A 22,195-nucleotide genomic window follows, 5' to 3' on the forward strand; every position below is an offset into this window, starting at 1 on the left:
TGACGACACGACAGAGCAGAGAACATTGCGAAATAACTTTTATTCATTTTATGAACAATTGTCATGAAAAAAAAACACGCACATTAACAAGGGGTGTGCAAAAGTCCGATCCCTTTTAGAGGTGTTGCTTAAAAGCAACAACTGGTAGAAGAACGTGGATTAATACATCATGGTTAATACACGTGCAAAAATAATCAGTATCAAAAACGTAGTTTCAGTGGACATAGTGTGATTATGATTCATACTGCGCGAATAAGCATTTTTAAATGGCTTGACATTGGCATTGTATTTACATGAGAGTACAGCAGCAAGTGGCGGGGTAGTTGTCAGCGTTCACTTTGAACTCATTCCCGTAAACAAAGTACACGTGCGACTTCCCTTTCCACAGGTAAGTGACCCTGGTGACGGGGATCAGCTCGATCGTTTGGCGCTGCAAGCAAAGACAGGCATTACAATTCTGAGCGATTCAGCGTTGTACTGAGAGAATAAAAGGGAGTTTCAAAGATATGAATACCTGTTGCAGAATGCGGGATGTCTGGGAGAACTTGCCCTGGTGTTCACTGATGAAGCGCTGTGCAGCCTGCACAACAGCAGGGTCTGGAAAGCCCATCACTGGGTACACCTACAAAAGAACATCCATTAAATTAGGAAATTTCATGTTTTATTTATTTATTAGTATTATTATTATTATTATTATCATCATCATCATTATTATTTTAGATCAAGCAACATTTTGAATTGTTCATGTATCATAAGTGAAGCATGAACACAATGTCTGCAAGCTGTAGCATTTCATGAGGGTCACATAGGATGAATTCAATGACAGTTTCTCTTATCCGTGTTTGGACTATGGTCTGAGCCGAACAAATACACATTCCAGTTACAACACAGTTGTGTAAACCATGGTATTGATTGGAACAAAGTTGATATGTTGTCTTTATATGAAGCAGTGAATGCAACAATGTAGCAATCTTTTTTTTCCCTTTGGCTTGAAAAGAATTCTCAGGCACTTCAATATTGAAGAAACAGTTGTTTACCAAGTACTGAGTGTCTCTGAAAAGCTCCTTGCCAGACACCTGGCTGAGATTGTCCGAATTCAGTCCACTCAGCTGTTCCACAACGTAGTCGTTGGAATTGTTTGTCCTGCAAACAATTAAATTCAAACACATTTAGTATGAATTTTCAGTTCGTATGCAAAATACAGTTTTCCAAATCCAGTCCTCAGAAGGTTTCTGACCTCCTTATTTCAGAAATCTTCTGTTCTAACACGACTCAAGCCAGTTGCTTAATGGCAGGAGGAAAATCAATTCATTTGAAGAATTTATCGTGGGTGTTTGAAAAATAGAAGTAGTTTCCCAGGTCTGGAGTTAAAAAACAATAATTTACAGTAATTAACAGATAGGAAGCACCGGGAAAATGTGTGTTTTTGTTGTGTTGTTTCAATCAGGGCTTGTGTAATTAACATTTTCCATGAGCTGGTACCATTTCACAGTCAGGTTGATGTACACCAGTAGCTGCTGTTTTCCACGGCATATGTCACACTGCATTGCTCCTTGTCCATGGCAGCGGGTGCAGCTGTAATAAAATACTGTTTAGTGGTTATGTTGTTTTTAGAAACGACACAAAATGGGTAGTTTTAAACTGTTCGGGTGCTTTAAATCCATACATACTTTTCCCTCCCTCTGCCACTGCAGTGGTGGCATCGATCATCTCCGTGACGGTACCCAGATCCATTACACACCCAACAAACTTTCTATAAGAGGTAAGAACAAAAAACAAAAAACAGAAAGACTGGATTTCTCCCCAAAAGATCTCCAAACAACTATTTTCACTGAAGCCTGTGGGTAATGCTTACGTTCCCAGCGCCGGCACAGTCTTTGCAAGGTTTTCGTCCCATTCCCACACAACCGTGGCAGCTCTGTGGATGAAAGGCTTCATTTTATTAAAAGAACATAATAAGATACGGGGGAGCATTGTGCTATAAAATATGTCTCAAATAAGTTACCTTCACAGACGATGTGTAGGGAACTTTTATCGTCTGCTTGTCGTTCAAAAAGAAATTCACAGCCTTGGCTGGAATATCCCATGGGCCTGGAGGTGGCTGTGCGTACGCGTCCACTGGCTGACCTGATCCAAGTGAAACAGCAAACGATTACAGGAGACAATTTAAATGGTTCACTCATAATAAATGTGACAATAATCACTGGATAGCTAAAGTAATACCTTCACCCTGGTATCCTAATTTGGAGTTTACTTTGACATTTATAAGCTTAGTTAAGTGAGGGATGGATGGCTGGATTATTATTAGTATTGTAGATAATATTACAGTTTGCTTCAAAGAGGGTACATAAAATAACAGTATTATACCAGTGTATGGCTCATGACTCCATTCTGTAGATCTCGACTCAGTAAAGGTTTCCAGGCGGTACTAAAAGGAGAGAAGAAGAAAACAACAACGAAAGCTGAAATGTGTGTTTTGCTCTGTATTGTTAAAGTCAATGATCCACATCTGGGGCTTTCAAATGGTGAAGTGGGTCCTCTCCAGGGGGGAAAGGTGTAGCAGCAGAATGGATGCCTTCTCTGTAATCATGTTTATATTACAGCTAGTGAGTTTATGTTTTAGGACTCGTGATAGAACAATTTCAAGTAAAACATTTTTAACACATACATGTAATGGATATGCACTGAAATTATTAAATAGGCTTTAGTGTAAAATTTAGGAAGACAGTACATCATATATAATTAGCCAGACCAGACATTTTCAATTAAAAGCATCTCACCTGATAATAATATTTCTGGTTGTTTGTACCCATGAACCCAAACAACTGTTAACAATATCTTATATGTGGAAACTTAGGAGACACACTGTGGTTTAATCTCTGAGGTAAACTCATTCTCACACACTGTGAAAACATTCATCTGCATTATTGTGCACGGTGCATCAAATAACATCAACTAAATGTCAAAAACCCCATACACCTTCCTCCTACCCTGTACGTATTGAAAGCCTCCATGTTCGTGATCACACCATCCTTTGCTGGGGCAGAGCTGTAGCAGCATTTACTGGAGGCGTACAGCTTTAAGGCCTCCTGGGCGGTTTCCTCAGTAATGGATGGGATACTGGCAGCAGAGGAAGAATGTGATTCAATTAATTCAACAAACCCATCCGTTAAAAGGAAGCAACAGTCAGCAAAGTGCTGATGCAATGAAACCAGCATACTGCTAGAATCACGTGAGAGAAAATATTTTGCAATAACTTTGGAAAATATGTAGAAAGAAAGGAAATAACGTGAAGCTTACTTCCAGTGTGGTTGTTCAGGTGCAGGTTCAGGCTGGGGAACGGGGTGAGCAGGCATTGGAGGCGGCAGAAATCCACCTGAAACACATGTTACCCTTCAGCCATTTCTTTCCTTCATCTGTTATTCCTAACAATAGTGTTCAGTTTTGATTTGCACCACAAGTCACATTTTTATAAGAAACCGTTTTACATAAAGTTACACTACAGTAAATGCCACTATCTCATCATTTTGAAATGATGAGTGCTGGTAGAACGTTCAACACTGAGTGGGGCAAAATACGATGTTTTTTTTTAATATCAGGAGCATTTTGGATTGTGTGGGAACGATCAGTGTCAGCAAGAAAAATCCACTGAAACACTGAAAATTTTGATTTTTTTTAAAAATAACTTTGTAGATATTTTTACAGTAATAGTCTCAATATTTCTTTATTTTACAAAGTGTTGATTTAAAAGCTACATATCCCAAGAGCTGTAGAAATGGCTGCATTTGAAGCTCTGCTCAGTCATAAGCGGTTGATTTAGCTTTGTGAACACAGTCACAAGCTCATCAAGCTCTGCAGAAGCCCGACTGTGATTAATTTATTTAAATAATGTGTGATATAGCAGGGTGACATCTACATTATGCACATTATACAGTACCTACACAGAGCTGGTAGCAGTACAGAGTGTAAAAACATACGAAATGCACAGGAAATATTTATCTGCTTAGAAGTTAAAAAAAAAAACACTTCCAATAAACTCAGAAATTGAACTCATATTTGTATTAGTTTATTCTGAAATCGCTTAAAAAATTAGCACCAAAATGCCAGTTCAACAGTTGGATAAAGGGCGAAACATATGATCAAGTCCAGTTGACCTGATTCAACTGCTTTGAGAGAAACACTCTTCATCAGGGTTTTACCGCAAATGTCTTGAGTCAGATCAGCTTCTTTATTTTGCAATGGAGCCACTAACCGATTTTACAACTTCAACATCAAAACTTAAGCCACAGATCTTTTGAAGGTGTCCTGGAAGCAAATGCAATAAATGTAATAATTTTTTCGGTAAAATAAAATCTTAATTTCTCTACCATAAACCATACCAAAACAATTTCAGAGAATAACCCTAACTACACCAGGCCAGGACCTCCACATCCATTAGCTGCTGCGACAGCTGCTTTTCTTAACTGAATAATTTCTGTACAAACTGTCAGAAACAGTCTTAGGGAAGCTCAATGATGCATGGGACAAATATGCATTTTAACTGTTGACTTATGTAGAGCTTTAATTCATTTAATAATTTTTAGTTTTGATTGCACTGGATCTGAAAGGTTGTGGTCTGACCGTCCTATCACGTCCGCAGGAAGTGGATTTATGTCTGTTTGCTTGCTGCTCTCTGTCTAATCAGTTTGTCTTGTTTTAGTCTCTAATCCCAACCAGCACAGCAGAACTTCCCCACCACAGTCTGGTTTTGCAGATTTCTTCCTGTCAGGGAGTTTTTTTTTTGTTTTTGTTTTTTTTAGCCTTCCACAGTCTCCTGCTCAAGTGGTATTGTTCTTTTGGGGGGTTTCTCTCTCTCTCTCTCTCTCTCTCTCTCTCTCTGTGTGTGTGTAAAAGTCCTTTGAAATGCACTGAACTGTGTTGCATATGGTGCTATTGAGAAACAATTTTGAGGTTCCATATAGGGAGAGTCAGGGGCAAACAGCACCACCAGAGTGAGCATACTGTACCTCCTCCTCCTGCCAATGTTCCTTCATAGCCAGGCATGTTGTCAAACATGCTTGCTGGAGGAGCACTGGGGCCATGGGACTCGGCAGCGGGTGGGGCAAACATTGCTGAAACAAACCAGAAGAACCAGTTCATTCATACACAGCTGTACACTTTTGAATCGTGTAAAACCTTGTGACATTTGTTCACTTTTAAGACGTCACAAAGACCACAGCATTTGATTTTCATTCAGATATGTTTAAAGAGTCATAACGTTTATCACTCAATCTCATGATAAAACTCAGGTGAATTCCTGGGAGCTTTCCAGGATGGTACAAGTTTCTACATGACAGCTTCAAAACGGTTTCCTGAGTGACTTACTTTGTGCCTCGGCGTTAATATCCATTATGAGACGTTTTGTATCGCAACCCTACAGCCTTCCAGAAGCAGTTCATATCCCTGGAACAGCAGTATAAACACTGACGGCTGACTACACGTTGTGAACCGCAGCGTGGCGCGGCGCCTCAAATAACCTGTACGTGAGACGTGACGTCACCCCGGACGTGTACTACTGAGCGCGAGCGCAAAATCGAGCAAATAAGTACTTGACAACATGCAACTCTGTGACATAAAAATAAATAAATAAATAAAAATACGGATTTAATGAGTTTCTTACCAGATGTCCCCTCCGCGGTGGGGACATAGCCGGGATTGACAGTCCCGTACAAGTTGTGGTTGCTGCAAGTAACGGAAACCAAGTTAAGGCCAAAATAGTATGAAAAAGGAAAGCAACCTGATCAATGTTACATCTCTGTTAAAATACTGGAGGAAACGCAGGCGATACTTACTTTCCAAACTGCGGATACGCCATCTTGACAGCTAAATGAGAGAATAAAGACAACCCAGAACTTATGCATGTGCTCTAATCACGCGCATCACAAATCATTAAACCAAATCATTGTTACCTTTGATCAACATTAAAACTGTTTCCTGCAACTTTACAGCAAGCGGACACACTTACCTTCCCCAAACACGACTGTAACTGTACGATAACGTGCCCCTCTCTTTCGGAGCTGCAATAAACCAAAAGTGATGAAAAAATGCTGTCAGATTTTGGAGAAGTATTTTGAGCCCCCTCCCTGATGACTTCTTCAGGAAGTGCACGCCAGTCGCTTTAAGTGCGCAACAGTCGTTTTAAGTACAGATATTTTTGTGACGAAATAACATAAAGAATTTAATGAAAACTTCTTGGTCGACAATTTCCACGGTGTCAAAAATGCTACATTAAATTAATTTTGATAAAGTGGTGGAACGTGGAGTCCGCATATGTGAGATCAAAACTACAGTACCCATAATCCATTTCGGCGGTTGCGGAAGTCCTTTTCTTTCCTTCCGCCGTTGCTGGAGTCCCTTTTGGATTTACATCGGCGGGTGAGTCCACTCAATCTAAGAGAATCTGCGAAGTTGAGGAGTTTGTCTCACCATCTGAACACATAATTTCAAAGAATAAACTGTGCTCCATATCTTCTGACCAGTATGAACAGATTTACTGTGGTTTTTCTGTCTATAATGCGTCGTTTTAGCCGAAGTGCTGCGGCTAACCCGCGTCGGTGAAATGGTGCTTCTCAGTGAAGGCCCAATGCACGATCGCATTAATACTCTTTCTGAAATACACACCAAAAGCACACGATTGCTATGGTGAACATGTAGTTTCATATTAAATGTCGAACTGGCCAAACAGGAAAGGTGGTAGAATATTGCAGTTAGCATGGTTAGCCGGCTAGCCAAACAGGTCGTGCTAGTGTTTAGCCACATGTTTTATGATTGGACATGCAGCTTTAAGTCTTCGTTGCGTGAGTGTCACCTCATTAAGTGTACTTGAGGCAACAACCAAGTATTGCAGTTGAAGTTGTAGGTATTCATGTTGGCACTGCTTATAAGGTGTAATAACACCTCCCTCCCCTCTGGTTGCAGTCATCATGGCAGCCCTCCGACCCTTGACAAAACCCAAAATCGTCAAAAAGAGAACTAAGAAGTTCATCCGCCACCAGTCTGACCGATATGTCAAGATTGCGGTAAGTGTGACACACAAAGTGTTCACCAGGTGTGAGACCCTGCTTCAGGAGATAACCTGATGATTGTCTACTGTGTCTTCCAACAGAAAAACTGGCGTAAGCCCAGAGGTATTGACAACAGGGTCCGCAGGAGGTTCAAGGGTCAGATGCTGATGCCCAACATCGGTTATGGTAGCAACAAGAAAACTAAGTACATGCTGCCAAACGGCTTCAAGAAGTTCCTGGTGCACAATGTCAAGGAGCTGGAGGTCCTGATGATGAGCAACAAGTGAGTTGACGTTCACAGGAACCAACACAGCTCATTTCTCTGTGTTGCCAATTCAAGTTCATATTCTGGTTGTAATGTGTGGGTTTGGTCTCCAGAGGCCTCAGTAAACAGAGCTAGAGTGACAGCCTTCCTCTAAAGTGCCTGTAAGACTTGATCAGTATTTTGTTAGGTTTGCATGACGTACTGCAGGTGTCCAGTACAGTGAAACAGCACAAGTATCGTATCAGTTCAACAGTGTGATCGAGTATTTCCATGTAAAAGTAGCAACTCAAGTTGTTGTAGTTGAATGACTGCAATGACACACTGGAACCTGAATAGGTTTTAATTGAGAATGGGTGATGTGAAACTGAGATGTTGGTGACATGTACAAATAATTGAGATCAAAACATTTCGTGATGATGAGTTCTTGTTATCTAGAATGTTAATCTGTCTTGTTTGTACATTTTGTCTTCCACTATGTGGACAACATGCTGGTGTGCACAGTGGGCTGTTATCGTGTGAACTTTGCAAACAAAATGCTGTATGGGATATTTCATTTATGGAGTGATCCATCCATCTTTGTTCTTTACCACTTTATTTGGAGTTTGTCCTTGTAGCCTGACTTTGAAGGCTCCCAGTTTTTAATCCAGCTGCTGCAACAATGAGTAAAAGAGTTTACGTGTATTCAACTTGACCATGACACCCAGCAGCTTGTCCGTTTTGAGAGCTGCCAGCCTGGTTTGTATTACAAAACTTGATAAATGTTTGTATACACTTGATATATTTCAAACATACAAATTACAATTTTTTTTTTTTAAACATTTTTACATAATTGTTTTAAAGGCAGTTCAAATACTACATTACCCAAATCCTTAAAGCTATAGTGGTTCTCGTGGTACTCAGTCATACTACACATCACACAAATGTCTGAAAAGGAAGAAAGCTTAATCTATCAGTGTAACCTGTTACCAGAGGTTATTACTGAGCTGAAAACCATTGGAAATATGGTTAGGGTATGTTTTCTGAACATGGGGACTAGGGCCGGTCCTGAATATCTGGTCGTTAGGATGACATTCGGCAAATAATTTTGCGATCCAAGTATTCAGATCCCAGATGATTGATTGCTCAGATTCAAGGTCGGTGTGTGAAAACTTGCAGAACCGTGGTGTCCTATGGTTAAAAATGTCAGTTGTCATGCTCTGGGAACACACCTTTGTTGTTGCTTTGGATTTATCTCCTGCTTACAGTTAAAGTGATTGTTTCCTGCTTTGTTTAAATTGAGCACGTAACTCATAATTGCTGGTTATCTCTTCAGAGGTCTTACTAATTTTAACAAGGCATAAGGTAATAAGACGCATAAATTACGTTTTGAGAGTTTTCATTTCCGTTGCGCTTTAGATGAGTTTTCCTGCTGGGAGGTAATGTGAAATCAGAATTTACTGTTTTTGTAGATTAAATCTTTCAGTATGTCCATCTGTTATCATCCCCAGTTTTGGGTGTAATTCAACAAAATTTGGACAAACATTGGAATTATGTTAAACTTTGAGTGCATTTCCAGCAAAACATTGTTTTTGTTTTTGTTTTTTGTTTTTTAAATTATTTTAATAGTAATAAAAGTAAGAGGTTTCATTTGAAGGGATGGTGGTACTTGGTAGATTACTCAGTGCTGTTTTCTTTCCTTCTGCAGGACTCACTGCGCTGAGATCGCCCACAACGTCTCCTCCAAGAACAGGAAGGTGATCGTGGAGAGGGCTGCTCAGCTGGCCATCAAGGTTACAAACCCCAACGCCAGGCTCAGGAGCGAGGAGAACGAATAAACTGCTCATTCAGAATAAATTCTTTAAAATACAAACGGTCTCATGGTTGTTGTGTTTTTTTTTTTGGTTATTTTCTTAACATTTTTATTTCAGTGGGATTTTACAAAACTACAGCTTCAAACTCAAAACATCTTTCATTTGGTTTTTACACCCTTCGTTCATTTAGCTGTTTACTTTCAGATGAGTTCCGTTGGCGTGGCACTCAGATGTAGTAAGCTGGTCACGTGAGTTGGCATCTCGGGCGACGGCCACAGAGCTGGTTGTGTCGTGCCCTGGGTGGGGAAGGACCTCCTCCCTCCAGATGACTGAACACAAGCAGAACAAAAGTGGCAGGATGCCCCAAGTAGGAGCGTTGAACCATATTCTAAACACAGGAGGTCATATATCCTGATGAGCTCTACTTTCAAAATATCTTCTTTGTTTTTAGCTGAAGCTTGAATGGTCAGAAAACTTCCGTTTCCTGTTTTAACTAAATGAGTTTGAATGGCTGCATCAGTGAATTGAGGGGTTTTTTTTTTTTGTTTTTTTTTTTTTTACATGGGTGGTCCTTGTTGCTTTGTCCACTGTTGAGGTGAGGGAGTACACAGATTGTTTGATCAGACCAGTTTTCTGTGTCGCACACTCTTGTAATTAATCTGTGTTAAAGGAAGAAAGTGTGTGTTTTGAAAGCCATTGCCTGAATTGGCCTGCTCAGATTGTATCCAGTTTTCAGATGTTCGGGGCCGACTCCCTGCAGAGAAAGTTTCCATTGCATCCTGGCAGACAAGCTGTGCTCCACAGCCGTGAGCCCTCTGCCATCTGCTCCTGAACCACTGACACTGCCAGAGATGCAAAAACACTGCATTCAAGCTAGTCGGCTTGTGGCTGCATCGATGTGTAGGTAAATTCCAAATGATGGTTAAAAATAAATAAAAGAAAAAAACAATTTTGGATGCAAATCTCTTACAAAAAAAAAAAAAAAAAAGCACACGGCGAAACCTTGGAAGATTCACCTGAGGACTGGATGTTCTCCAGGGAGGGAGGAGAACATGAGAACAGCAGGGCAGGCCGAGACTGAGAGATGGTGAGGCCGTCAGAAGGAGGACAGGATCTGTTTTTTCCTTTTCACCGGTCAGAAAATGAACATGTCAGCAAGGGTAGTGTTTGGGAAAGGACGGCCCGCTCCCAAACAGCTCTCCTTCGCCTTCCCTCAGACAGATTCCCTGAGGAAAAGCAGCCGGTCTGCAGTAGCAAAGAGGAGGATGTTCTCTTTTTCTCTCAGATGTCGACTGGGCATCATCAGAGGCAGAACCAAAGGTAAAACACACCGGAAACTTGCATGGTGGTCAAATGAATGATATGTTTTGATTTTAATTTGACTTTGACAAGTTTGCTCTTTAATATCTGAACTTAGAAAAAGATTTTGTCCTGTTTTAAATAGTGAACGCAGCATTGAAGCCAGCTCAGCAAGTTGGAATGATTTTCTTTAGCAATAGAAGCTGATACTTGTTGATCATAGATGAAGGATCGTGTCTTTAGTGTAGCTGTCAATCAAAGCAAGTCAGTATCAAGTAAACAGTAGTTTGGAGTAATAGTAACTGTCAGGAGCCGCTTGGGAGAGACATCAGCTCTTTACCATGCATCATTATACTGAGTTTATGAGTTCTTTCTTATTCAAACACTGGAGCTGCTCTTCACTGGTGTTATGCTAACATTAACAGTACTTCAGCCTGAGAGAGACAGCAGCTCTACAACACATTATGTTCAAATTAGTTTTTTTTTTTTTTTTTTTTATATAATTTTTTGTGAGCTCCAAGACATTCCTCTGGATTAAAGTGTAGATTTCTAGCAGCTAAAACTAATCGATGTGACAGAGGGACTTCTAAAAACAACCTGGGATGAGATCAGATGCGTTACAGGTGACTTGCTGATAGGAGTCACACTGCAGCAGAATGAACACATTCTCAGGCTTAATTTACTGGTATTATTGAATCACCAGACCTATTTTAGCTTCCAGTGTGCTCGCCTTGCTGCCACACATGAGAAGGCCCTTTCCACGAGGCATAAATTGAATTCTGTTGATTTCTCGGTGAGCACCACTCTGACTATTTTCTCTATTAGACATCTGTTTTTAGACTTACAAAATAATGATTCTGATGACCTTATATGTTATTTTTCATCAGTGTGTTTGCTTGTGCATAAACTTAATGAACTGTTCCAACATTGAACTTTAATTTTCCCTGAAGGCACAATGTGTAATACAGTAAGATCATGGCATCTCTTCTGTGCAGGATTAGCACTCAGTCCTGATAAGTTAAAAAAGGTAATGTCAGTAAACTGACACATGAAAACTTTTTCATTATTTTTTTTTTTTTTTAATAAAGATTAATATGAACACAAAAAAAACTTCAATTGTACAACAATTGAAGTCAATTGCTTTTTGGTATTTTGCATGTTTACAAAAAGCTCATATTGTCTTCAGTTTTGTTTTCCAGATTGAAACCAGCTTTTGCAGTTTCATTTTGCTCCTCTGACTTGCAACTAGAGTTGATCTCCATGAGGTGGCAGTGTGATCAATGAAGTGCTTATAATTCCAACCCACTTGTCTGCAATGTAAACATTAATAATACCTTTACTGATAGATATCGTAGTTATTATAAACACTGTTTAATAATGGATACAAGCATATGCCATACTATGTGTTTGTCTTTATTGCATGTTTGTTCATCGTGCTCAGCCTGTCTTTATCTTCTATGACCACAACCATGATGAGGTGTTTTATCCCCATCAATACATCATAACTCACATTAAATATCTCAGACTAATTTCTAACCTTTAGGATATGCAAAAGAATCCATATTTATTCTGACAAAATGCTTTTCCCAGAGGTTTTTATCAGTGTAGCACACTGCTCCATAGCCCGATTCTCTGTATTCTGTCGGAAATTAATTAGTCTCGCTCTGAAAGACTATGCTCGCTCTCACTGAAAATGGGGTATTAAGGACAAAAGTCCCCGAGGAAATTATGTGCACCAAAGAGTATTGTGTCCACTGGAACAGCTGACTAATTAGGCCCCATGCAGCAGCAGGTGAAAACATGGAAATGTTTGTAATCATTTTACAAGTCGTTACAACAGGATGTGGGCTGCAGGGTGTCTTTTCGTTGATCTTCAGAGATACGTATGAAGTCATTCCGCTGTGGCGGGCGAGATTTTGTTTTAAGGCTGAAGTCTGACCTTTAAACTTTAGAAATGAACTCTGGTGGTAAAAATGTGGGCGCAGTAAACCGGGAATGTGCGTTGAGGGCCTTGTTGTTGGTGGGCGTCGGGATGTGGCAGACTCTGAGGCTTGTGTCCTGACAAATGGCCCGACAGGTGCAGACAGGCATTCTGTGTTTGGGTGGAAGGAACGATTAGCAAATGGTCCTTTAACCCACCAGAGGGGAAACGCGAGAAGCGAGGTCTCGAAAGAAATGGACTTGATTTTCAGAGCGTAATCTGGGATATCAATAAATTATTTGAATGAACAATATTTTGAGTGAACTGCATGACATCAAGGGATTTTACATGCACATTCCTCTTGGTGTGCATGCATGTGTGTGTGTGTCTTTTTTGTTGTTTTTTTTTGCATGCGAGAGAGAAAACCAAACGATACTGGCTTTGCACAAGCTCTATAAAATGAGTGCAATCTCTATTTGAGGAGTGACACTGCTCGGGGCTCAGGCTGACAATGAATGTGCAGGTGGTGATAATTGTGCCGAGAGTGAGGGGAGTGTGCAGTTTTGTCACGTTTAATCTGAGAGTATGTGTGGGTGGGATGTGTTAGACTTGGTGGGAAATGGAGAGAGACTGTGTGTGTGTGTGTGTGCACGCACACTAAGGGGGGAGGGAGTGACTCTCATGTGTATATGTGTGAGTGTGAGTGTGTGTGTGCTTGCCTCATTGAACCCCTCTGGCAGAAAGATACTCACAGAGAGGGAGAGAGAGGGAGGGAGGAAGAGAGCAAACACACTCCAGCTCAGCTCTGTAGGAGAGAGGGACGGGTTATGTGTGAGCTCCTGAAAGTGTATGAACAGGGCATGAAAAATCCTTTGGAAAAGGGACGCACCATCAGTAAGATTTGCTCAAAACGGGGACCACAGCAAGATGGCAAGAAAAGGAGACCAGCTGTATCCCCCTCTGCGTTGGGATTTATAGTGCAGAGCTGAGCAGACAGCATCTGTGGAGGATTGACAAGAATCATCTGATAAGTTCAAGCAGAGGAGGCACGAAAGACCATCTGAGGATCCGATTTTACCCTCCGGAGCTCCACACTTCTCTGGCTCTTCCACGCTGAAATGGAAATGTTGCCTTCAGAGCAAACAGATGTTTTTTGTAGTTTGATCTGAGCAGCATAGACCTGGTCCTGGGGTCATCTACTCAGGTGGACTCTGCTCTCCGCCTGCTACTGAAAATCAGCGAGGTTGCCTCCCGGCAGTGACTGAACTGGCGCCATGCTGTGTGGTCTGAGAAGAGACACCAAGAACAGCATTGGTAAGAGTGCCATATTTTGATCTTTGCAGAGGAGCTGAAGCCCCAGGAGGTCACTGATCACCTGTGAAGAGCTGCTTTCCTCTGTCATGTGTCTGTGTTGTGAGAGGCGGCTGAGCTGTCAGCTCCCGCATGCATTAAGTCAGAATACAATTGAGTTTGAAAGCAGAATAATTGTGTGACATGAATTATAGCAGTGATGCATTGCAAGTAATTTAAATGTCAGCGGACTCGAGCACCAGTATTCTGCCATGTGTATTTAGGGCAGACATACCAACTTAAACTGGGCCTGGAAGGGCTCCATTTATAAATAAAGTTTTCATCTGAAAATAGCATTATGATTTCATTGTCATTTCCCGCACCACCCCCTGTATTTAGCCTACATTCTGATTGGATGTGAGAGGGATGGCATGCACTGCCCTGAATTAAACCACAAGTTAATTAACTCACCACATATTTATGCAGAGAGAAAGATTTTTATTTTTATTCGCCGGACCCTTTAGTCGCAGCTGCATGAGCATATATCCCATCACCGAGCCAATATCTGACATCTTCCGCAAAGATAACAGCGCTGAGATTATAAATTCACATAAACGTGATAGTGGTTCATTATTTGGTCTGTGAACAATCAGATTAATCCTGATCTTAATTCCCGCCCAGGGTGACTGATGGTTATTTTAAGCTGGAGGAGGATGGCTGGCAGAGACTTGGTGGTACAGTAGTGCTCAGTCACGTGCAGCGTGGGTCTGTGTAACCCAGAGCCAATGTTGCCTTTTGACTGCAATGACAGCTGCTGGACTGTCAGACCCCGGAGGAGCCCGCGTGGTTACGAGGCTTTTGCTTAGACTAATGTGTGTGTGTGTGTGTGTGATGTGTCACCCACTTTGTGTGTGTGTGCGTGTGTGTCTGCCTCACAGCTATTGGGCACAGTATTTGTGCACGGATGTGGGTAAATTAGTGTGAAATACCATATTATGCATGTGTGTTTTCTGTATATCACCCAAACATGTCAGTGCAATGGAGAACTGTTCGCTCCTCCTGAGGTCTGAGTCACGCAGCCGTGTGCACATGAAGGAAGAATTTTTCTTTTCTGCTCCTTGTATCTCGCGGCTGCCCAAAGGTTTCAGGTCAGTGACGGTATGACAAAAGGTCTATGCCTCTCAGCTGTCTGAAGGCCTCATCCTCAGCTGGACAGATGTGGAGACTCAACGCGGGCCTGGACGGAGCAGTGAGCTGGATGTCCTCCGAGAATTTGTTTCCTGCAGTTCAATCTTCACAAATCTGAACATAAAACCTAGTAAGACATGGCAGAAGAAGTGAAATGTTATTTTTCATGTCAAGCTGATATGTTTTTCAATGACTGTAGCTTCTTTTTCTACAAACCGTAACCAATTCAAGTCCCACTGTTACTCATTGTTTTACTTCTGCTTAGTAGATATTCAAGGTTTGGGGGGGATTCACAAAGTAAAAACGTGTAATGCATTCAGTAGAGTGCAGCTTGAATAACCATTTGAAGCATGTGTTTGTTTAGATTAGGCAAGAAGCCACTGGCCAAAAACATGAAAATTGAATATTAGCAGTAGCTGTTGGCAGTGTCCCTTCAATCGTCTGGAATCAATGTGGCACAAGAACAAAGTGTGAGTCAAACCGAATCTAAAAACATGTGAATTAAATGATTTCAAAGTAAGGATCCTGCCTGTGTTTTGTCCAATCGACTGACCCAACATGACATTTGAAGCAAAGCACCACCCGAAGCATCTTGCCTTTTTTTTTCTTTTCACAAGCACTTCTTGAGCATTACCAACACTTTAAAAATGTCATTTAGTGTAGTTTAGTTAATGACTGCTTGAAAAATAAGTCTTAAAACTAGTGTTTCTGCAATGCAGAATTAAAACAGTTACCAAAGACCTTTGGCTCAGGAAGACTTCAGTTTGATGAAAAGCAGGGACAAGCCCTTTCCATTCTTAAAAAAGAAGATCTGGCACAGCTTTTCTTCTGACTTCCAACATTATGTTCAATCATTGTGCTGGACAGCTGAAAAGGTAATCCACAGTGGACTGGATTAAAGAAGTGCCCACTCAGTCTCCTCATCTCTGTGGCTGCTGACACGACTGCAAAGCTGCATGCATTCAGGTTCAGATGGGCAGCGGCTCTGCTAATCTGAGGACTGTCAGAAATGGGTCGCGCTGTGGGAGAAAAATGTAAAAGATCCCTCACTTTCTCTCTCTCTCTCTCTTTGTATCTATCTCTGCAGGGCCAAAATGAACATTTCCCACTATTTTGCATGAATGTAGAATCTGATTAATCACAAGCCGTGCCTTCGTACATGGAGCTCATTCTTAAATGATGTTTTGAAAGTAGTCAGAAATATGCTGTTTCACACCCATTTTTTTTGGATTACACACAAGTCGGGTGACCTTTCAGGGTCCTGATCGTTCCGCGTCTGTTGTTTTCTGACGCACGCGGCCATTGGCCTCGTGCCATTTTCTTCCCAGAGCTCCCACATCACCTCGGGTAAACTTCAGAGCGCTAAAAGTGTGGGCTGCTGTCACGGCGTGCAAGAAACGGTCACGTTCATTCAGGCTTCTGCTGCAGCGGTCCCTTACATATCCTACCTCTCCGCTGTCTCCTCAGATGAAGGACCGTACTCAAAGGGGAGCCAAGAGTCCAGGGCAACTGACCAATCACATTCGTCCCGGCGGCGCAGCCTTTCAGGTGAAATACAGTCAAATCTGAAGTCGCATTGTCTTGATTTGTCTGATTCGTGAAACTTGTTCGACTCACCGCAATCCTCGACAAGAAGGATCCTGCCATCCATGACGGAAATATATGTGCATGTGTCTCCGGTGTTTTCCGCTTGACGTTTTACTCTTTTGAATGCTTGGATAAGGTGAAAAAAAATGCTTGTGTGGCGCAGCTGTCACTGGTACTAAACCCTATTTAGCAGACTTCACGAGGAAGATTCACCAGCACAGCACAACGTGGACCGTGAGACAGAATGAGTCCCCAGATGACACTTTATGAACACAGTCTTTCAATTAATGCCAGCGCTCTTTTCTCCACTCTTAGGATTTTAGTTCACGCCCTGTCTGCACCAATAAAATTTCCAATTATTGTCTGTTTTAAAGCAGTTTCCCTTTCCCGCTGCCAGTATTTAGTGTGATAGTAAAGCGCATCTCGCTGCCTCTGAGACAGGACGGTCCTGTCAAGCAGATGCTGATGCTGACTGTGGATCTGTGCCTGCGTCTGTGTCTGCCAGCAGAAGAGTACAGGGGAGTGACCACGGTGGACCTGATGAAAAGGGAAGGCAGCAACCTTGGCCTCACCATCTCCGGAGGGTCTGATAAGGATGGCAAGCCCAGAGTGTCAAACCTACGGCCAGGTGGGCTAGCTGCCAGGTGAGATCTCTGCTCTGAGACGTGCCTAAAACGTGGCAACCGCTCCGAGCTGTCTGGGCCCGTTATTCTTCTCACACGAACGTGCACGTGTTGTAAAGTCACACCCGCCTGACTGAATTGCAAGACTGTCGGCATCAGAATGACATCAACCAGTTGTAAACCCTCCTCAAGACGCCAGATAACAGTTTCCATAAACAGTGAGCTCAGCTTTTTTATGTTGAGAGTGGCTTATTAAGATTGAACTATTTTTTTTTCAACATCAACTGCATGAAAAGAAAACATAGTGTGAGACTTTCACATTCACACATACTCACCCTGGCGGTTTTGCAAGAATGACGCAGCCCCTCAGAAAACGTCTTGGCCAAATATGCCACCGCTTGTCAAGTCCGAGGAGGTCTAAAGACAGCCGCTGTGTTAATTCTCCCAAGCAGCTTGTCTTTCCTCAGCTGAGTTGATGCTTGGTGTGGAAGCTAATTTAGTGGGTGGGGAGGCTCGCAGACGGACAGGGGGGGAGACTGGCAGTGACATCGTACGATGAGACTGGACCGCAGTGACGGACCATTCGGTTGTTCTGGCGAGACGTCGCTCTGTCTGCTGTCACCGCTGACTGGCAGTAGCCCAGAGGTGAGAGGGGCAAACAGGGCAGAACATCTATTTAATTAATTAGCTCTCCAGTGACCAGTGTGTTGACTCAGAATGTCATGAGCGAGACCACGTGCACAGTCATCTGTGAAGAGGACGGATTCTGAAGCGTCTCCAGTCTGCTTCTCTACACAGGTGGCTTTGTTAGTCTGCACAGAGCAGGGAAGCTTAAAATCTTTATGGCCTTAAAACAAATTCAAACACTGAACTATGACTGTTTCTGTAAATGTTTGCAAAATGCTTTGCCGTCTTTTCACATCCACTCAGAAAGACAATGCAGTCGAAAATGCCCAGAACAGTAATTCAGATTGGATGGCTTCATCTCATTTCCATCATCAGATCAAATTGCTAATTACAGGTAGCTCGGAGCGATGAAGGAAAAAGCTGGTGTGAGTCATAAAACCAAAACAATGAGCTGAAAGTGTCCATAAAAATACAGAGATGGCAGTCGGTCGATAATTCTCCCTGCATGCATTGCTGCGAGCCACAGCTCTCTGTCACATCGCGTGTTTGCAGTAGCGAAGTGTTAAAACTCAAAAAATTATTTCGACCGTGACAACGGCGTCAGCAAGACGCGCATTCATGCTGAACTGACTTGACGGTCGAGAACTTTCGGTAACGAAACATGCTGTGAATCTGGAGCTATTTGTGGCTCCAGCGGAGGAAGCCGGCCGTGCTGTCTGTCTGTTGATCTGGACGGTCTGTCGGACATTTTTCCACAGGAGTGACCAGCTGAATGTCGGAGACTACATCAAGTCAGTGAATGGCATCAATCTGTCAAAGCTGCGGCACGATGAGATTATCAGCCTGCTGAAAAACATCGGGGAGCGGGTTGTGCTGGAGGTGGAGTACGAGCTGCCTCCATTTGGTGAGCGGAGCCTTCAAGAGGAATATTATGCATATTAGGCATGCATATTCATGATTCACACTACTACCAGATGGAGAGAGGCCGGTTAAGGAAAAGGTCAGAAACTTAGGGAAAGCAATATCTGTAACAAAAATAAAGTGGGATAAAAAGCTTTTTTTATTTGGAATAAAAGCTCAAATGTGTCCGTCAACATGTAAAACTGAAGCAGATTGAATTTTTCTAAGAATGAACAGTAAAGAAGGGTTGCCGAGTTGAAGTTGTGGATCAGTAATATCCATCCCCTTTTGTTTTGCACGATATCACATGAGCTTTGACTCCACTATTGTTGTTAAGATTAGTTTTACACATGTATAAGAAAAAACTTGTTGTGACACTTTTCTTGAGCAGATATAAAAAAATATCCATTATTTTCTTTGGGAACAGACACACTTTGTGTGTCCATGGGAGTTTTTGTGTCTGAATTAAGCTTCACTGTACTGTTATGAGTCTAGAGAGGTGTTCACAGACAGTTTAAGAGGCAGTTTGGGGGAGATCCAGGAAATAAAGGTGTGGAACCACTTAACTAAATGATGGAGAAACAACTGTGATTCAGGCCTGGACATATCAATGCTCGTCATTTTCAACACTCTCTATTCATTTACCATTCATTTGCACCATTTTAATCTCATATTTCCATTTGTTTGCCCACAGTTTTAAACTAATTCTTTTTGGCACATTTTAGCCACCGCACCAGTGCTTCTGTCATAATTATCCACATTGTTTTGAAACGACTCTTAAATTTCCTTTTACAAACATCTGTGGAGCACAGCTGCTCCACAGTGGAACAGGTCTGCTGAAGTAAGAGTTGTAACCTCAAACTTGCAATCTAAATTTGTCATTCAGTCTGTAAATCACTAAATCTCATGTATTTTCTTTTACGTATTTAGAAAAATAGGTTTGTGACAATGATATTTTGTCTTTGCTCTCAGTCCAAACCCCCTCAGGAGTCTTAACCAAAACCATAGAGGTGTGTCTTCACAAGGAGGGAAACAGTTTCGGGTTTGTCATGAGAGGTAGGTGTTTTCTGCGTTATGTTCGTGTAAATTCTCACAAAAGCTGATAGATCATCTCCGATTTATCCCCGTTTGTTTCCCAGGCGGATTCCACGAAGACTGGCGCCGGTCCCGTCCTCTGGTGGTCACCCACGTCCGGCCTGGAGGTCCCGCCGACAGGTGAGGACGTGAACGTGAGAGAGAGCGTTTGTTTGTGTACGTCTTTGCAAGTGCAGTTATTTATGTGTCCCGTATGTATTTAATATCTGGAGCATGCATGAACGAGCCCATTGAAATCCTTGTATGTGTGCACGCATGCATGACTCTGTTTTGCGTACATATACGTGGATGCATAGCTTAATGGATGCGTTGTACTAATTGTCATAATGTTGTTTATGTCTCTTATCCCTGTGGAATATTTTAGCAGGAATGCACGTCGATGATACAAAAGCATCGGTATTTTAATGTGCACATGACTTTTTCCTCATCGTCACTGCGAGCCCAGACCATCAAACTGTGGCCGTGACACATTTGCAGGATGTTATCTTCAAAGCAGAAAGGACACCACTCATCCCGAGGCTAATGCAACATTGCACTTTTCCCCGTGAAAATTCAGAGCGAAAAAAAAACACTGGAGCAACATAATTCACCATCAAAGACTTTACGGCCGCTTATCTTTGTTTATCCTTCATCTCACCTGGGAGGAAACGCTCATGTGGAACAGTTTAATCACTTACCGAGACTGGTGCTTCAGAGCCCGTGTGTGTGTGTGTGTGTGTGTGTGTGTGTGTGTGTGTGTGTGTGTGCGCATGTGTGTGTCTAGTTTAGTGTCTCTTATGTAGCATTTTTTTTTAAATATTTTATTTTGCTTTGACTGTCTTTCTCCAGAGAGGGCACTTTGAAGGCCGGAGACCGAGTCTTGAGCATCGACGGGATGCCTTTGAACAGAGAGAGGCACGCTGACGCTCTGACCATGCTGATGCAGAGCGGCCAGGAAGCTCTGTTCCTGATTGAGTATGACGTCTCTGTCATGGGTGAGCACACGCACACGCACACACAAACACGCACGCACACACACGCACAGGGAATATGTGAAGGCATGGGAGGGCGGAATCGCTCTGAGGGTAAATAATGTGGCGGTTTGGCTGTGTGAATGTGAGTGAGTGAGTGAGTGGCGACGCCACCAGGAGAGTCACATGTGCCCCAGAGCACGTTTTTAACAGTGGAAGAGTGATCATCTGAGCTCAACTGCAATGCCTGGCTCTCTATTCTCTTCAATTAAGACAATCTTAAATTCTTAAATTTAAAAGGAATCCTTTTGAGGCCGAGTTCTCTCTTGCACTGACCTCGTATGCCCATTTTAAGCTATCGCAGTTTTCAATCTGTCTCTTCATTTTGGTTTTGCTGGATTTATTATGATACACTAATGTGCTTGGGGGAAAAAAAAGAAATCATATTGAGACTTGTGACAGAATCTCATCTAGTTCCAGTCTAACATACTCTCACCACTGCTTCAGAAAGTAGCAGAATGTGCCCCGAAGCACACAAGCTCACTACATGACTAAAAGCCTAATTATAAATCTCCGTTGGTCACGGTGACTAATTGTCATGATTGCACACTTTACGCTGGTCTGTGCAAACTGGGGCAGGACACTGAGGACAGTTGACACACATTATATGTCTCTGTGGGATTTCAGCATTCAGACCCCCAGCTTTCACACTGAACCAGTCCAAAAAAAAAAGGGGAGGGGGACACTGGGTCTCTTGAATACTGAAATTGTCTTATAATTTATACTGAGCGATTCAACTCGTTGTCCCATAAAAGACCACTCAGTTGAGATATTCTCCATTTCCAACATGACTCCTCTCCTTGTCTTTACTTCATTGCTTGAGTAAACATGTTCTCAGTGGAGACTCTCATCTGTCTCTTTATGTCACTTTTCGTGGGTTTACAGTGTGGGCAGAAATATCCCACGGTCTGAGCAGGATTGTAAATTTTCACACTTTAAATGTTCACCGTTCTGGTGGTCATTGTTGATTTCTTGTATGTAAGAAAAATGTTGAGGAAAAAGTTTATTTTTGAAAGCACAAAACAGCAAATTGTGTAAAACAATTTATAAAAAAACTGAACTGAAAAAGAAGTAAATTCTAATGATTTGTCAACGTCACGATGCTGATTTGAATTCAATGTTATTTCTATAGCACGAAATACAACACAGTCGTCTCAAGGCGAGAAAAATCAATATGAGCAAGCAGAAGAGATAGTAAACAAGAAGAAACCTGTAGAATCAGACTGAAAAAGAAACATTTGGGATTGACTGGTGACTGTAAATGTGAGTGTGCACGGCGGTTTGTGCTGTGACGGACTGGTGACAAGCCTCTTGTCTGGGATTGACTCCAGCAGGTGGAGATGGATGGATAAATTACTCACAGTGGGCAGAAGGTGATTCATCATTATTGTCTTAATGTTTTGTTTCAGGGGTGCACAGCCCATTTATCAGTGATCGATAGGAGGCAATTCATCAATAGAATCGAGCCGCGGTGCTTGTGTTACAAAGCACCGGCCAGGCCAATAGATTGTAACTTACTCACACTTCAGTCAGATCAAAGATTAATGACTCAGTCAG

The 22,195-nt window shown here is 42.1% G+C and overlaps 3 protein-coding genes across 9 annotated transcripts in view; 2 read left to right on the top strand and 1 right to left on the bottom strand.

The window, feature by feature from the left end:
• Positions 1-21: 21 nt before the first annotated feature.
• On the bottom strand, positions 22-6,136 carry ssuh2rs1 (ssu-2 homolog, related sequence 1). Of its 2 annotated transcripts, XM_030118252.1 has the most exons (14): positions 6,005-6,136; positions 5,832-5,862; positions 5,660-5,721; positions 5,007-5,111; positions 3,301-3,376; positions 2,991-3,120; positions 2,368-2,428; positions 2,006-2,127; positions 1,856-1,918; positions 1,671-1,753; positions 1,483-1,575; positions 1,038-1,143; positions 515-622; positions 22-430 (listed from the first exon to the last, which is right to left on the bottom strand). In XM_030118252.1, exons 2-14 carry the CDS (start codon positions 5,852-5,854, stop codon positions 290-292), a joined length of 1,173 nt encoding a protein of 390 aa, XP_029974112.1. In that variant the 5' UTR covers positions 5,855-5,862; positions 6,005-6,136; the 3' UTR covers positions 22-289. The 2 variants fall into 2 exon arrangements, with proteins under 2 accessions (XP_029974112.1, XP_029974113.1); XM_030118253.1 differs by lacking the exons at positions 5,660-5,721; positions 5,832-5,862; positions 6,005-6,136 and adding an exon at positions 5,365-5,510.
• A 181-nt stretch (positions 6,137-6,317) lies between these two features.
• On the top strand, positions 6,318-9,157 carry rpl32 (ribosomal protein L32). Its single transcript, XM_030118254.1, has 4 exons — positions 6,318-6,414; positions 6,958-7,058; positions 7,145-7,326; positions 8,993-9,157. Exons 2-4 carry the CDS (start codon positions 6,963-6,965, stop codon positions 9,120-9,122), a joined length of 408 nt encoding a protein of 135 aa, XP_029974114.1. The 5' UTR covers positions 6,318-6,414; positions 6,958-6,962; the 3' UTR covers positions 9,123-9,157.
• A 735-nt stretch (positions 9,158-9,892) lies between these two features.
• The window catches only part of LOC115408830 (glutamate receptor-interacting protein 2-like), a 29,581-nt gene continuing 17,278 nt past the window's right edge, over positions 9,893-22,195 (top strand). The window contains exons 1-7 of one of the 6 annotated variants that reach the window (XM_030119769.1): positions 9,893-10,418; positions 16,264-16,344; positions 16,889-17,027; positions 18,392-18,537; positions 19,506-19,589; positions 19,673-19,748; positions 20,457-20,602. In XM_030119769.1, coding sequence (XP_029975629.1) covers positions 10,241-10,418; positions 16,264-16,344; positions 16,889-17,027; positions 18,392-18,537; positions 19,506-19,589; positions 19,673-19,748; positions 20,457-20,602 — 850 coding nt within the window. In that variant the 5' untranslated portion in view covers positions 9,893-10,240. Of the gene's footprint in view, positions 10,419-13,433; positions 13,633-16,263; positions 16,345-16,888; positions 17,028-18,391; positions 18,538-19,505; positions 19,590-19,672; positions 19,749-20,456; positions 20,603-22,195 lie in introns of those variants that run through there. The other 5 variants (XM_030119766.1, XM_030119764.1, XM_030119765.1 and 2 more) reach the window with 5 other exon arrangements.

This window comes from Salarias fasciatus, chromosome 20, assembly GCF_902148845.1.
Source record: "Salarias fasciatus chromosome 20, fSalaFa1.1, whole genome shotgun sequence".
Classification (NCBI taxonomy): domain Eukaryota; kingdom Metazoa; phylum Chordata; class Actinopteri; order Blenniiformes; family Blenniidae; genus Salarias; species Salarias fasciatus.